Raw genomic sequence first — 16,845 nt, forward strand, 5'->3', positions numbered from 1 at the left:
GAATGAAAATGAAATTTTAAAAAAAAATATAATTTTATAAGTTATCTCAAATAAAATAAATAGTAATCCATATAAATTATAATAGAGGTCAAATTTAACAAATAAAAAAGTTAAAAGATAGATGAAATTAAAAAAATATATATAATTTCATGAATTATTTTAAATAAGAACTAAATTTAATGGATAAAAAATTTAATTTTAAAAAAACGATAAGAGAAAAACAAATAACAATAGAAAAAAATAAGGATCAAAGTTGATATAAAAATCAAATCAAATCAAATTTCAAGGGATAAAATTAAAAAAATAATAAAAAAAATATATACATCTATCAAAAGTTTAAGGATAAAATTTAATATAATCAATAAATAATATGACATTTCTTAGTTTTTCACGTCTTCTAGAACATATTTTCCGTCAAAAATAAAGTGAAAAAAACTTTTTTGGAAGCCAAATTAGATTTTTTTTTTTTTTTTACTAGTCAATTTTTCTAATAATAAATAAACACAAAAAAAATTAGAAAATAATCTTTTACATAAAGTATTTTTATAGATAAAACCATGGCCAACAAATTTTTATAATCAAATAAACCCTTTCACGCCCCAAAAATAAGTTTTGGCGCCAAAAAGTAACCCGTCATGCCACTTTCTCTTTCCTTGATGTTTTCATACCAACTTATTTCTTGTATTTTCTAACTGAAAGTAGAAAAACTAAATTTTTAAATCAAAATAAAATTTGTTACTGATATGGGGTAGTAGTATATATTTTTTATTTTCTTTTTACATTTTAGACCTTTTTTATTTTAATTTTGTTTTTTTATCATGTTTTTAAACTTGATTTTATGTGATTAGACTACAGAAGGATTAAACAAAAAGAAAGAAAAATGTTCAAAAAAATATTGAAAAAAAAAGAGAGACTAGGTGCGCTTGGGAGGGAATCCCATATATTTTATTATATACTAGTTTAAGCTCACTCTATGATGTCAAGTAAAAAAAATTAATGTTATGAACATATAGGTTACAGTGAACTATTTGATTCTACCTAAACCAGCAAATTAACCTTAAAATTTTATGATTTAACGTTTTAATTGAATTAAATTTAAAAATAAATTATATAAAAATTATCTCCATTTAATCATTCAGCAAGTTCAAATACAATATAGAAGTGTGGTTTGATTTAAAAAAAAATGTATTTTATTTCTTTTCACTACAATTTACAACTTTATTTCAAGTATTATATAAAACTAGATAATTAAATAAAAAAACTCAAGGAGAAAATTTATAAAAAAGAGAGCAGCCTGGCTGTTCATATAAAACAATAAAGTTGTTTTCAATTGTTTCAGTATAGAAGGCCATTATTTATATTTCTACTGAAAAATAGTTTAATCTCTCTCGTTCAACAATAATTTCATACTTAATCTCAGGCTTTATTTATTTTTATATTTCAAAAATATATTTTTTTTTTATTTACTTCAAATTAATTTTATTTGGTGTTTTCATATCATTTTAATATGTTGATGTAAAAAATAATTTTTTAAAAATTAAAAAAATTATTATTTTAATGGATTTAAGAAAAAAAAAATACTTTGAAAAAATAACCGCTACTACACTCTCAAACACTCCCTCCACATAAAACAATGTTAAAAAAAATAATTATTTCCTTAAATTATAAGAACTAAAAATCCTTTGAAAAGAAAAAAAAATGCAAATAGATTGTAAGAAAGCTCATTTTACAGGGCTTAAATAGTTACTAGTTACATGACCCGTGCGATGCCATATATTAATTTTTTTTGTATAAAAAACACTAATAAAATGCTAAAATCTAAAAGTGTTAGGTCTTTCTGCAAAGCTATATTCAAGAATCTTGGGTTGGTTATAACGCTTGATCCAAAAGTAATATTTATAATATTAATAACAATAATAAACTTACATGACCCGGTAGGTCTAGCTCCAATACTAGACCCAATCGCCTTGGATGCCGATCTGGCTGTAAGGTCGTGTCATAAAAATATGATGATTAAATAAATTAATTAAAAGGAAAAGAAACCAATAGAAGGAAACAAACTAATAAAGAAAAAAATAAAAAAAATATGAATTAACTGGGTTAACCCTCTAAACCAGGTTAACCCGTCAAACATTAGATTCATGTCGTAAAAGTTTGATTACTAAATAGAAAAAAAAATTGACGGGTTAACCCAGAATTATCTGGGCTAACCCGTCAAACCAGGTTACCTGTCAAACCCGAGATCTGTGTCATGAAAGTCTGATAACTAAATAAAAAAAAAACTAAACATTAACAACCTAAACTAAATGAAAAAAAATAATTTTAAAAAAACAAAAACAAACAAAAGATATAAGCCTGTTACTAATGAAGAAAAAGAAAAAAGAAATCCGAATCAACCGAGTTAACTCATCAAATCAGGTTAACCCGTCAAACTTGAGATCTGCATCATAAAATTTTAATAACTAAATAGAAAAAAAATTTGATGGGTTAAATAAAAAAAATTAATAAACTAAATTAAACAAAAAAAAATTGATTAAAAAAAGAAAAAAAGCAAAAAAAAAAATAAAAATCGGGTTAACTTGTCAAACTAGGTTAGCCCGTTAAACCCGAGATCTGTGTCATGAAAGTCTGATAATTACATTTTTTTTTTCACATCAACAAACTAAATTAAACAAAAAAAAAATTCATTAAAAGAAAAAAAACATAAAAAAAGGCTAAAAAAAAAAAACCTATGCATAAAAAAAACAGAAAAAAAATACAGTTAAGTGTTTCAGTATATATTATATGGACAATAAAATACTTATATATAAAAAACATGAGGAACTACAGTACTTTCCCAACGCCTCACCTTTCAGAGTATTAATTAATTTCATCCCCTCTCATAAACCCCATGCAGCATCATATAAATTCTATCAGTTACCAATTTCTTAATTCTTTGAACCCTAAATCCCCCCCCCCCCCCCACGTTCACCGAGTTATTGCTGCAAAGTCAACATCGCCACCCAAATTCGACGGGCAGTCATTCCGCACGCTCTCACAATCGAACCTCCTAGTCTCTCTTCAAAAAATATTAGAGAAGAAAGATATCACCAAATTAAACCGCCAAGGATTGGAAGGGCCTTCACATAGCCATCAAGATCACCTTCCAGAACCGCTAGGTTAAGGTTACCGTGGTCCCCTCAGCCAGCAGCGCTGGTAATCAAGATGCTGGAGGAGCCATGGAGAAATAAAAAGAAGACACAATACAAAGCGCAACGGTAGTACCTCTCTCTCGATATGATAGAGATAACGAAGGTGATGCGAGTAAGATCAATAGCGAAGGATCTAACCAGGACAATGAAGGAGATACTATGAACTTGTGTTTCAGTTGGCTGTAATGTTAATGGAAAGGATCCATAGGGCTTGCAAAAGGAGATTACTGATGGTGATGCTGAGATTCCTAAATAATCGAAGTTTTTTCACTTTAAATCGAACTTATAATGTTGTCTAATACTTCTTGTTTTATTTGGGTATCTTCTTGAGATTACTATTATTGCATGATAAATTAGAAAAAAAATAATAAACAAAGAAAGAAACATCATTATATATATATTTTCAGTTTTTTAGATATATTTAATAATTAAATTCATCCAAAATATATTTAGAGTCTGTTTAGAATGTGTTTCTAGTTGCTTTTTAAAATATTTTTTACTCAGAAATATATTAAAATAATATATATTTTTTATTTTTTAAAAATTATTTTTGATACTAACACATTAAAATGATATAAAAATATAAAAAAATATTAATTTAAAATATTCTCTTTATTTTTAAAATAATATTTTAAAATATACATTTGAAAAACAAAAACAATCAAGACCAAACTCTCTATTTTTATTAGACTGAACTAAAAAGGAACAAAACTCCAATATTCAAATAAGAATATAAAATATATCAAATAAGTATTATTTTATATGTTAAATTTTGAAGTATTTAAAATTCATTTTATCATAAAATAAGAAAGTAGAGATTCATTCAGATACTCCTAACTTTTAAGAACATCATTTACCCAAATCCTTATGCCACCATCCATCCTTTTGGTCTCTAGTAAAATAGATCCATGGGCCTAAATTGATAATTTTCATAAGGCCGTTATTTGCGTTAACATTAGACAGGCCCTTAACATTCTTTTAAGTTTTATCCCAAATTCCCAACCCAATAACCGCACCATATCGACCCGGATCTGACCCGCCCACGCATCTCCAGGGTTTTAGACAGACCAGTCCCGTAACAGCACAGACCCTTCCCTCCAGAGCCTCAGTGGTAAAGCCGCTTTGCAGAGTAAAAAATCTCTCTATAAAAATAATCCAATTATTATTCCATTCAACCGCAACATAAGATAAATTAGGGTTTCTATTTTGGTACTTTCAGTTCCTTCTCCCTGCTTGAAGAAACCAGTGGCAGCGGATTAGCTGGTGTTTCATCAATGGAGTCACTGTTAGGATTCCAAGACGAATCGATAGCCGTTGTTGGCGATGACCAAGAGAAATCAACATCGTCATCGTACGGCTACAAATTAGTGCCGTGGTTAAACTGGAGTGAATGGGAATGTGTTAGAGATTCTCTCTTCTCCGATTCTCCTGAGAAGATTCATTCTGCTATTACTAGAGTAAGACACAACTCTCTCTCTCTCTCTCACACACACACAAAATGTTCTCTGCTTGTTTCCCTAGAAAGTTAATTTGGAATGTCTAGGCATTCAAAGTATGAATTCAAACTTCTTGCAAAGATTCATTCTGTTTGTTTCCTGAGAAATTAGGGGAAACAGCATGTAATCTCGGCTGCTATCGTATACTTTTCACTGTTTCGGTTCAGCTGTTAAAAGTGAAAAAACCTTTTCTAACCAGTCTGTGGTTTCATTATGTTAAATTAGTGGCTTAGCTGCCAATAAAAATATTTCCAGTTTTTCCAGTTTTAACTTATATATCTGTGATATAGATATCAACATGGCGAAGCAGAGGATGTTTACCGGCTGTGATTGATGTTACAGCTTCGATCATTGAAGTTCAACAGAAGGATCCTTTGTACAGGTAACTCTTTGTTCCCAGTCTCGGTGAGCTTGATTCAAATGCCCAAGGTCCTTCTGTTTTTAAACGGTTAGCTTGATTCAAATGGCCCATGCCAGTTCCTTAAATTACAATGGCCATGCTAGTTCTTCTCTTCCGTGAGACTGTGATGCTATGTTATTTCTTTTCATGAATAAAAAGAAAAGGTTTTCTGCTGCCGGGATTTGAACCGGGATTTCCTGTATAACTTGAAATTGCCAATGTGCCACAGCAGACTTATTGACAACTCTTTTCGAGTGTGATGCTATGTTATAATTGTATATTTTTGGAATCCATTTTTTTGTGTATTCTAAAAGTTTCATTTTTTTTCCTTTGTAGAAAGGACTTACCTGATGATGCTATACATTCCGAGCAAATGTTGGCAATGCTATATTGTATGGCTATCTTGAGGTAAATTGTTCTTGCATTCTTCTTCTTTTTCAACTAGAATCTCATCATTCTCTCTAGCCTGGCTGTTGTACTGAAGTAATAATAGCATATATGTATTTGGAATTTACAAGTATTTTTCACATGGCTTGTTTTTTGATATATTGTACGGAAATCATGAGGTAAGAACCAGGAGGGCTGGGTCAGGAAAAGCTTGTATGATGATGCATCAATAAATCATGCTACATTGATAGTTATGAAGATGCTGGAGCAAAACATCTTGGAAATGGATTTTGCTAATATAATGGAAATTAGATATGGAGACATATTAACCCTATTCACCTAGAATAATTTGAAACATGTTGAAGCATGCAAACATAGAATTACAATGAAAATTTCTTGTCATTTATCAAGTTTGCATATCCTCAATTTTCGAAAATTTCTTTTCATTTTAAGATATGCTGAAATATTTTGCAACGAAAACACTTGTCATTTATCAAGTTGGAACAAACGACATATAATTCATTTGGATTCTTATAATTAATCCTGTTTTCTGTGTAACTTTCCTAGAAATTAGGACAGTATATCTACATCAAAGTTTTAGAGGTCTTATGCTTAAAGATTGTATTTGGTTAAGTTGCCTTATTTTGTATATGCATGCAAACATAGAATTGCAGTAAGGAAAAATAGCAGGCTCACATTGCCAAGTGTTGTTACTGAAGGCTTGTAAACTGTGTTGTTGAGAAGACAAGGAAGAAAACAGAGGTGTCGATTGCTGAGGCAGCTGGTGCAATAGGCATTCCACGCACGCTGATCGACATTCGTCATGGTTAGTGTTTTCTTTGCATAAGCTAGTTGCTCTATATCGTTGGTTTTATAAGCAAAGGAGAATCTTAACTTTGGCAATTCCTGCACATGTTTTTTGGTATCTACAAGTGCAGAGTCATTAAGAATCTTAAACTGTTTTTGGGATTATTTTCCTTGAATTCATATTCTTTGGTGCCTGCTGATAATTTTTCTTTTCAGGCATGTTGCCCTTTTACTGTCCACTTGAAGGAAATGATTGAACACTTACATAATCCTTGAGTTTTTTGCTTATTCCAAACACCCTTAAAACTACTCTTGTGGTTGCAAGTCCAAGACTCTTGACCAGTGTACCAAGAAATGAAACTTAGTCTGTCCTATTTGCGTCCTTACTCTTCCTCTTTCAATTATCCGCAATAAGTTGTCATCAACCTATAAGCCTCCAAGTTTCCCTTATTATCACTAAAATCAATCCCTAAAATTCACCTTATTGTTACATGATATTAATTCCATCATTTTCCAACTCTTTCTCTACTAATTAAGACACTCGAATAAACCATAATCTTGGTGTGATGTTGATGCCTTGAGAATCTTAAAAGCATAATCTAGTATCATCCAGTAAAAGCAATTCATTTGCCTTCAATCTACAACATTAAACTGTAAACCTCAATTCTTATATCCTGACCCCTAAACTCCTCATTTTAACCAAGCTAACTCACTGCAAATACACAAATTCTTGTTGGTCCAAATCTATCCCATATCAACAGCCAACCTGCACCCCTCTTCCTGACCCACAAACAAGGATCTAGCGTAAAGCACTTGAATATTTGTATACATGCTAGGAGAGCTATTGTAATTTTGGTGGCAGATCCAGTGGATATCTCATTAATTTGCGGTGAAATATTCTTGATTTTTTTTTGCTGGACTGAATCAAGAATTCTATTGTCTTTTCTTGATGTTGCTTTGATTGTAGAGGGTTCTCACCGTGATCTTCCTGCTCTCGCACTTGTTCGGGATTCTGCTGTTAAGGTATATTGTCCATACAAGTTTCTGTAATCTATAGCGCAATCCTTTATCCTGAGATTCTTTTCTAACAGTTTTCCATTTAAGTCTGATAAAACTCCTGTTTCAATGTTTCATGATTTTTTTTTGGAAAATTGTTGGACCATGCTTCCACATGATTATTTAACTAACAAACCATGTTTGTTTTTGAAGTCTGTAAAAGTTAACTTACAACATCTGCTGCTGAAAATTTCAGGCAATTGATTGGTTGAAATCTTATTATTGGGAGCCTCAGACAAAGCAGATTCCATTCCAAAGAGATGGAAGTGCTGACATCAGAAAAGAAATCAAATCTAAATTCCGTGAATTAGCATCCTGCTTGAAAGTTAAGAAGAGTACCCACCCTGGTTCTTCAGCAATCAAAGCAAAACGTGCGTATGAAATTTTATTTTCTTTTATTTTCTCTCTTTGGACATTAAAAGGCCAATGCAATTTTATTTTTCTCCCTTTTGATGTTGCCAGGCCTTAGAATAATGTGATTCAAAATAAGACTTCATGATCAAATATTCATGAAGGCTTAACATGTTTTCCCCTTTTTAACTTTTGTGACCGGTTAACCAGCATTCCACTGCATTTCCCTTCCATAGAATAAAGAACTTGTTATTCTAAGACTAAACATAGAGAAGGGAAAATCCCTCTTAACATGAAGAGATAGCTAAAACAAGGAAATCATGGTGAGTGAAAGAGGGGTCTTGTCAAATTAGATGTAGACGTAGATGCTGATGGGAATCTGTTGTCCATGCAGCATGTTTGGTTTTCATACCTACAAGAATATTGGCTCTTTTTTTTTTCCACCACTATGTATTCAGTACATGTTCTTTTTTCCTTTGTCTGGAAAGATTAATTCTTGAAACAGTGATATCTTGGCCCGAGTCATGATGTGTTATCCCATTCCACAATTTTTTGTCAGTTCATAAAAAGCATGATTTGTTCTTATCTGGAATTGTTACTGAAACTGCACTTTTTAGGGGTGTGATGGAGGTTGCTTTTCGCTTGGAAATGCATCAAAATATTTTTTTATTTTAAAAAATTTATTTCTGACATCAACATATCAAACAATCCAAAAAATAAAATTGAAGCTAGAAAAAATAAAATTTTTTCAAAAACGTGGTTGGACCGCAATGCCAAACAAGGCTAGTTTAAATGTAAACTTATATATTTTTTTACTCATCCCAATGAGGACATAGCATTTTTTAGTTATATGATTTTCAATGCTTATTTAATCGCTACCACTATAGAATTTCAATCTTATTGGCCGTCAGCCTTTGTAGGTGGCAAATGTTGTGAACAACTTTCTGGCCATATTAAGTTTTTCTCACTTGTGTCCCGCACGCTATATTCATCCAAATCTAGGGGTGAGATGATACGCCCCAATTATTTTTAAGAAGTAATAAAGGCAAAGTTCAAATTTATGGTTCTTTCATTCTTGATATTTCTTGGTTGCGATATAGTTCATTATGAACACTTAGTGAAGAACTTTTGAGGATAGTTTTTGATGTTGTAGGAATTCTCTCAGATACTGTTTGAAATTTGGAGTCGTGGCTAATGCATGGAAGATGACCCAAATATCTGCACACACAAGTTATATATGTATTTGCTGATGAACTTCTTTCTTCAGGTTCTAAGAAGAATATTACCAAGACTTTGAAAAATCTGGTTCGTCTATATTCTTCCTTCTCCTCAGAAGTACTGTCAGTTTTGTTGGAGTTCTTGCTCAAGGCTTTGGATTCCTCAAATTTGGTAGAGCTTCCAAAAGATTGCCTAGTTGGCGAAGGCGTGTGTACTTTGTTGGATGATTGGAAGCTTGTAATAACAAAATTCTCAAAGAAGGAACCAGAAGTACTCCTTATGCTTCTTAAGGCTGTTCTAAATATGATTGATACTCATGAAGCCATGAAATATGAAATGGGTAACCACAAACTCAGTCCTCCTGTGTTCCATAGCTATTGTTTGCTTATTCTTTAGGTCCTGTTAGGATAATCAGAAACTTTAGTAGTTGTTAACTGCTAACGTTCTCCATTTTCACCGTGCTTGGGGTTAATATTTTTTTGTTTGCTCACAAGAAGCACAGAAATAGCACTACTTGTATTGGTTTTATTAGCAAGAAGTTTCAGAAGATATAGGTTTAGAAAAAGAAATTCTCTCCAAACCTTTAACAAAATTCCAAATGCTACTGCTTTCAGCTAGCTATAATTTGGTGTCAACTTTCAATATGCATTTTGTTTTTGCGTTTGAAACCCACTTGTGAACTTTTCTTCGTTGAACCAACTTTTGTGATCATTGGTCTTTATTTGAGCTAGTGAATTAGGCATGCCCAACCTCGTATTTGTTGAACTCTTTTCAACCTGTTTATGAGCTATATCTGATTAACCATGCAAGTACCTGGTTTACAATGAATGCCAGCTTGATTCGGAATGACATATAGCTGCCTGTAACTATACATGATAGCTTCAAAAAGGTTCAATGCAATAATAATCACATAAATGGTTTTGATTTAATGTTCTCTTTATTGACCTTTTCTGAAATCTTGTTTAGGAACACATCTCATATCATGGGAGCATGGAACAGAGAATTGCCAAATTGATCGACTTTCTTCCTTGTTTGCATGGCTTGTTGGACAACTCAAGGGTCTAAAGCCTCTTCGCTGTAAACAATCTGCAGCTGAAAGCTTAGCCTCTTCAATAGGAATGAATTTATCCAACGCAATCCTGATGGAGGTTCTCCGTAAATGCCTTCTGGTGTCCTCATATGGCAATAAACAGCTTATGTGTTCAGCACTGCATCTTGCACAGTTGATGGGTGATAGCTCTGTGATGGATAAACTCAAAAAACTAAGTTTGCTAGCTTTATCAGACCCAGATGTTACCCAAGAGAAGTCTCCTCCCCCGAGTTTGAATAGCCTTCTTACCCAGCAAGATCAATCTATCCATCAGGCCACCAAGAAGCTAGACTTTGTAAAACTTTGCCGAACAAAGAGTAAAGTTGCTGAGAGAACAGATGGTGATGTGGGTAGTTCAGGCAGATGGGTTGTGGCAAAATCATGGAACCCATGTCCAATTGGTATGTTGCCTCGTGACCTTGGATCTTCTGGCTGTCTTCCTGTTCTTGACTGTGATGACGACAGTAAAAAGCCTGTGCATGCATCAGAAAGGAATCAGATCTGGGAACAGAAACAATGTAGCATAAGAGAACCTGGTGGTGATATTCCTTTATCAGATTACACTAGTGTCGAGAGGACTGGTAGCAAGAGAGAAGCTGGTTCTGATATTTATTTATTGGACAAATCAAGTGTGAAGAAGATGAGAGAGACAGCAGACAGTTTTGAATCAGAGGATGAGAATGTTTTGTTGTCAAAAGATGACAAAGGTTGTCTAATGATAAACGGGGTCTGGAAGAAAATCGGGGAAGAAGAGCTGCTTGCTATTATGTCTAATGTGAGGATTTTGGTGTAGAAGTCCCCAGAATAACATTTTTGATTTCTTTATGGTGCCCTATTTACTCAATTTATTCTCATTGATATTCATCTGCAACCCTTTAACAACCTCATTCTCATGGGAAATGAAATTACTGGAATTTACGCCAAGAAGCTGGCATGGCTCAAACTGGTTTCTAGGCACTCGGCACGCTCTTATTACTCCTTTCTAAAGTGATAAATTTTCAATGGGAGTGGAGCATGCTGCGAGGAAACATGGCCTAGCATCAACTTCGATATTTTCGTGATGCATTTTGTTCAGGTTTGTTCCCGTCATTCTTGTAAACTGCTTTCAGCTATGTCAAGGTTGGTCTGTACTCTGCTGGCAATGTGATTGCTCTTATCTTGTTCAAGGTGCCGCATTAGCAACACTACAGGAGCATAACTTTTAGAGCAAAAAAATAACAAGATCTTGCATTGCCATACCTGTCCATTTGCGTAAAAGAACAACTTGAGTTTTTGCTTTCAGGGGTCTCACGTACCGACTCGTTTAGCATTCCATCACGTGGATTGTGAATATTGAAATTACTTGTTTATAGTGCTGTTTGATACTTTCCAATTGTTTATCAAGAGAGCAGCCCTTAGATGCTGTAGCTAGACAACTAGGAGTAAAAAAACACTCGAGATATTAATAACGTCAAAAAAAACAAAGGACTTACAAAAAATACAAGGAACTAGGCGAAGATCCAATGGTACAAAGCACGCCATCAGAGTTGGGCCCACCACTGAAATGTAGTAACTAGCATATGGAGGAAAGCCCGGCAGGGGCGACCTGAGAACACATGTTGCCCAAGATAACCCAGGAGGGTGCAGCCCACATGTGATTTCAGGTCGCTCCTGTAGGAATCCTCCACGATCGGCCGCCTCTGTGTTTTCCGTTTGCTCAACTTCGGCGATGAATCCCTCGGGCTTCATTCCTTGTTATATAGCACCAAAAACCCAGTACTTCCTTTCAAATGTACTACACGGAGTCACCATATGCAGTAGTACTTGATATGGATCTTTTAATTGAATTATCACCCAATTTGTACTCCCTGATCCAGCCCCATTGTACTGCTATGGAGCACCAAATTGGCATGATATCGATGTAGGAAGGCTAATGAAGGATGCATGGTTTTAGTACACAGGTGATTGTGGGTCGTACAGAAGTATGATTAGCACAAAAACCAAGAAAGCAGTACATCTGTACGTCACGTGTATATCATGGAAGGAATCGTTCAAGAGTATTGGAGTTTGGAAGAAAATTCGCCCTGTATTTTAGTACCAAACCAAACTATGTTGATTTCTTACCATTAAGAAAAGCTAAAAACTCATCTTTCTTATTGAAAAATAAAAAAGATTATTATTATTATGATATATATTTTCCATTTAGTTAGATTGCTACTGGAGTTGAATTAGGTTGGAATTGCGTTTTAATATGTTAATGTTAAAAATAATTTTTTAAAAAAAAAAAAAAAATTATTTTGATATATTTAAAAATTAAAAAATATTTATATTTATTTATTATATATATATATATATAACAAATATATATCTCGAGTTTGAATTGAGTTTTTATAATATTTATATCTTATTTATTACGTATAAAATAATGTAAATATCCAAAATAACTCATCCATAAAGGTAGTGTCGGTATCCTAAATTGCCTTTCCTAAATAATACATTTAATTAATATTAAATACATGAGAAAACGGACGAGTAGGGTCTATTCTTTGAACACAGTCTTGATCCGTGTCGTGTCCAGCCAACCATTGACTATTATCTAGTTTAGTAATTCTTAGTAGTTTTTGAAAAGAAAAATTGCGGTCTTAAATTACTCAAAAGACTCTACAACAAATGGAGTAATACCGCTAACGCACCTACTGGCTTTGCGTTCCATGCTACGATATAGTTGTAGAAGCCATTCAAACAGTTTTAAAGTTGTTTATGATTGATTTTTAAAGTGTTTTTTGTTTTAAAATATATTAAAAAATATATTTTTTATTTTTAAAAAATTATTTTTAAAATTAGTACATTAAAACGATTCAAAACATATAAAAATAATTAATTTTTAACAAAAAAAATTAAAATTTTTTAAAAACACAGGTTCATCAGTGATTTTTTTTTTAAGGGTACAATATTCTATAAGTACAAACCACACCTTTAAAAATTAAAAAAACATAATTTTTACAAAAAAAAAAAAAAAAAAGAAGAAAACACAAATTATCTTCTATTCAAACACAGACGTAGAAACATGGGCTTCAGAAGCATACGAAACAGCACAAAAAGACCTGATATAAAAATATTACAGGCTCGGACCTCTTAGGGACACCACAATCAATGAATTTTCTAATGCTTCGACAGAGCTTGGCCCATGTTGCTGTCTCTTCAATGGCGAAAAGAAGACGAGATGCTCCTTCCTCCCGAAAGTATTTTTTGTCTTCCAAGCCACCCATCACCAAAGGGTATCCTTTTCACCTTTATCTTTTTCAATAAAATCAAAAGGCTTCATAAATATGGAATTATTGCCTCCCCTCACTCTCATCGGATTTCTCAAGCATCTTCAAACTTACTTTCACTATGGTACAAGACTTCAAAGATGAACTTGATGCATATGCTATCCTTGGAGAACTACTGGATGGATGCATGGGATCCACTCTTATCCTCGGAGATCCTTAAAGGAAGATAGAGGGCTACTGTCCTCTATATATGGGGTACGATCCCTCTTTTTTTTTTTTGAGACAACGCCATGAGAGGTAATGATTTGAAAATCCAAGATGCAAATCTATTTTCTTTTTAGGAATATGGTGTAAAAGTTTTGCTTAGATCCTTGCATGTGGATTTCCATGGTGTCACGGAGATTATAAGGTCTTTGATTTCTCTTTTTGGGTCCATTAATTGATCGTATATATAAATTATCCCAATTGGTGGCTAGCTAATTGGTGCATAGAATAACCATGCGTCCCAAAGAGTGGCATTTTTTAGGTTGAATTATGATAAAAATCTAGGTGAATAAAAAATTTAAAACATATTTTGAATTTGTTTGTATTTTTTTTTATAATTACAAATAAAATCAAAAGAATTAATTTATTTGTTTATTATTCGTTTTTAAGTAAAAATTGGAATCATTACTATAATTGTTTTTTTTTCAAACAACTTTATTCAATTTTCAAAAATTGTGATGTTTTGAGAATTAAACGATTTTTTAACTTATGAAACAAGATTTTTTTTTTTAAAAAAAAAATAGTAGAAATGATACGGATATTTTAAGGGAAATATTGCCATATACATCCAACTTGTTAAATTAATACTTTAATTCTTGAATTAAAAAAAAAAGATGTTTCGGTCTTTTAATTTTTTTTTAAATAGTATGATTATTTTATGCCCTTTAAGACAAACACTATAACTCTCTCACAAACATTTTTTAATTATTTTACATTGGTTATAGTGTAAAATTAAAGGTTACTCATAAACATTATTATAATTGGCATATATTAAATAATATTTAAAAATAAAATTGTTATTTCATGTAATGCACTTGCCAATGTATGGACAGCCCTCGCACCATTTGAGTGGCAGATGCGAAGTTTTTTGACCACCAAACCCTATCTTCTAGTATGATGTTTGGAAGATCTTAGTGTCCTCCATAAAATGTAACGACATGTGTGCTAGAAATGTTTTTAGTTTGGCTTTGCTAACTTTGTTTTCTTTCTTCTTCTTTCTTTTTTTTTAAATTATGCACAAACACATTCAAAATTTCAGACCATCCAATTCAGTTTCTTTTTTCCTTCATATTTACTCCATATCCTTTTTATTACTATTTTATTTTTTATTTTTGAATAAACTATAAAATTACAATTATTTTTAAAATAATTCATCCCTACCATTTTTTTTTAATTTATAACTAATCTATTAAATTACAAATGTTTTTTATTTTTACTCCTCTATGATTTTTTAATCTTTCAAATTTGGTCTTCATTCATTTTATTACTATTGTTTTTTTTGTTTAGGATCATTTTATTTTTTTTTTTCAAATTTCATCATCTTTTGTTTTTTTTTTTTCATCAAATTTTATCCTCATTTTTTTGTTGCTATCTTTTTTACTTTTGCAAGTTTTTTTATTAGTATTTTTTTTTCAAGATTTTATCACTCAAAATTAAATTGGTTGGAAATTAAACTTATTGATCGAAACCATGTCCAAGATTTCACAAGTTGCGAGTTTTAGAGATTAGACAAGGTTTAATAGGTTTGCCTAGGTTTTTTGTTTTTCTTCCTTTTGTTATGCTGAATTTTTCTAATTTTTGTAATCTTTTTTTTTTTTGGGTTTTGCTTTGTTAATTTTTATGATTTGCTTTTTTTGGAGTTATTAGCCCTTGATTCATGACCAAGATCATTGGTTTTAAAAGCTAACAGGAGTTCATTTTTATTTTTTTTCTTTTTTAAATTGATTGATTTCAATTTTTTCCTTCAAGCTTTTTTTTTTTTCATAATTTTCTTTCTATGAGATCATCCAAATCTTATATTCATGGTCACGAGGTTTACGAGTTCACCCATTGTAATAGTTTTTTTTTTTTTTGTTTTTTTTAAGTTTTTTATATACTTTCATTTTTCAATATTAAGTTGTTTGATAATTCAAATATGTTCAAGTTTGTTTGTTTTTTTTAGTATTGTTATTTTTTTGGTCAATTTATTTATTATTTTTTTCTTCTTCATATTATTTAATTTTACTAATTAAAGTAATGACTCGGTCTAAGATTTTTCAAGCCCTAATATTTTCTTTTACATTGAATTTTTTCCCCCCAGCCTTCATAGTAACGCAGACCGCAAATATAGTAATAACTATGGAAACTATCGTGCTGCTTTGTTTGTTTACCAAGAGTTTCCATATATTTCTTCTTCTTTTTTTTCTTTTAATTGGAAATTTCCACCTACTAATCTTGCAAGTGAGTACTCTGTTTTATACTAAATTAATAGTCTGATGATATCTTCTAAGAATCTGAAAATCAAGCTACTTTTACAGAAATCCCCTCTGTTTCTTCATAATTCAGGATTGCTCATAGTCACATGTTATGCCATTTAGATTTGTGTGCTCCTATAAGACAAAGAACTAGCCCCCCCCCCCCCCCTCTGATCACTCTTCGTGGTGTGAAAAGGGCAAATTATGTTGTGGGTCACATGGAGATAGAGAAAGATCATGTGATGTAATCCATGGCATGTCCACTGCAAATTCTGAATATATTGAAGAGAGAGAGAGGTCATAAATGGGATTGAATCTTGTTTATTATTGAAATATTCCAAAGAGCCACCCCTGCCTGATCTTCCAAGGTTTCCTATCTGGAAAACCAACCAATCATTTCTTTACAAGCACGCAAGAGGGGCTGCAGCTTGCTTGCTTTGTGTATCAAAATGGATCCATATCATTTATTTTTCAGGCAAATCCAATCCCTGGAAATGGAGTTACCAAGAAAAGCAACACGTAAAATTAGAAAAGAAAAGCAAAAATGAAAAGAAAATTTCCCCCATTTTTTTTAAAAACATTCTTTGTTTTTTATGTATATATTGAAAGGAAAAGGAGAAAGATTCACTATCTGTTTTCTGTTTCTAGTGAGCAAAACAGATGAGACTAATTTATTTCAATGTGATTACAGTTAATTTCATTGGATTTAATGTACAATTTGCAGCATTTACTTCCATGCCAGTAGTATTCGCAATAAAAATGATATTATCGGCATCAGAACATTTCATTTGCAACCATTTGTTCATTCTTCCGAGCAGTATATAAAAACAGAGAAAAAAATAAAATAAAATCACACTTATTTATTTTGTATAAATAAGTGTCAATATTGTGTATAAACAAAGACCATTCGAATAAAGGATACATATTAGTGCTGGATTTAGCTATGAAGACTCAATCAAAGTATGAGTCTTGAACGCTTATATCAATTGTAAGAACCATGAAGTTCTTAATTAATTTAAATAATTGTGTTTTTGTGCTGAATAATCGGCCAATAAACTTAGAGGTTAATTTACTCCAATGCCGAGCAAAAACTTAATTAG

General features: G+C 31.8%; 1 protein-coding gene and 1 long non-coding RNA gene across 2 annotated transcripts; one reads left to right on the forward strand and one right to left on the reverse strand.

Annotated features, from left to right (window-relative positions):
* Nucleotides 1-4,261: 4,261 nt before the first annotated feature.
* Nucleotides 4,262-10,840, forward strand: LOC118027636 (uncharacterized). The gene is made up of 8 exons (XM_035031033.2): nucleotides 4,262-4,648; nucleotides 4,978-5,069; nucleotides 5,424-5,495; nucleotides 6,194-6,300; nucleotides 7,249-7,304; nucleotides 7,534-7,708; nucleotides 8,956-9,246; nucleotides 9,873-10,840. Exons 1-8 carry the CDS (start codon nucleotides 4,466-4,468, stop codon nucleotides 10,787-10,789), a joined length of 1,893 nt encoding a protein of 630 aa, XP_034886924.1. The 5' UTR covers nucleotides 4,262-4,465; the 3' UTR covers nucleotides 10,790-10,840.
* LOC140955955 (uncharacterized) lies at nucleotides 10,832-11,885 on the reverse strand. Its single transcript, XR_012170761.1, has 2 exons — nucleotides 11,469-11,885; nucleotides 10,832-11,360 (listed from the first exon to the last, which is right to left on the reverse strand). It is a non-coding gene; the product is annotated as an uncharacterized lncRNA (long non-coding RNA).
* Between the last annotated feature and the right edge of the window lie 4,960 nt (nucleotides 11,886-16,845).

This window comes from Populus alba, chromosome 9, assembly GCF_005239225.2.
Source record: "Populus alba chromosome 9, ASM523922v2, whole genome shotgun sequence".
Lineage (NCBI taxonomy): Eukaryota > Viridiplantae > Streptophyta > Magnoliopsida > Malpighiales > Salicaceae > Populus > Populus alba.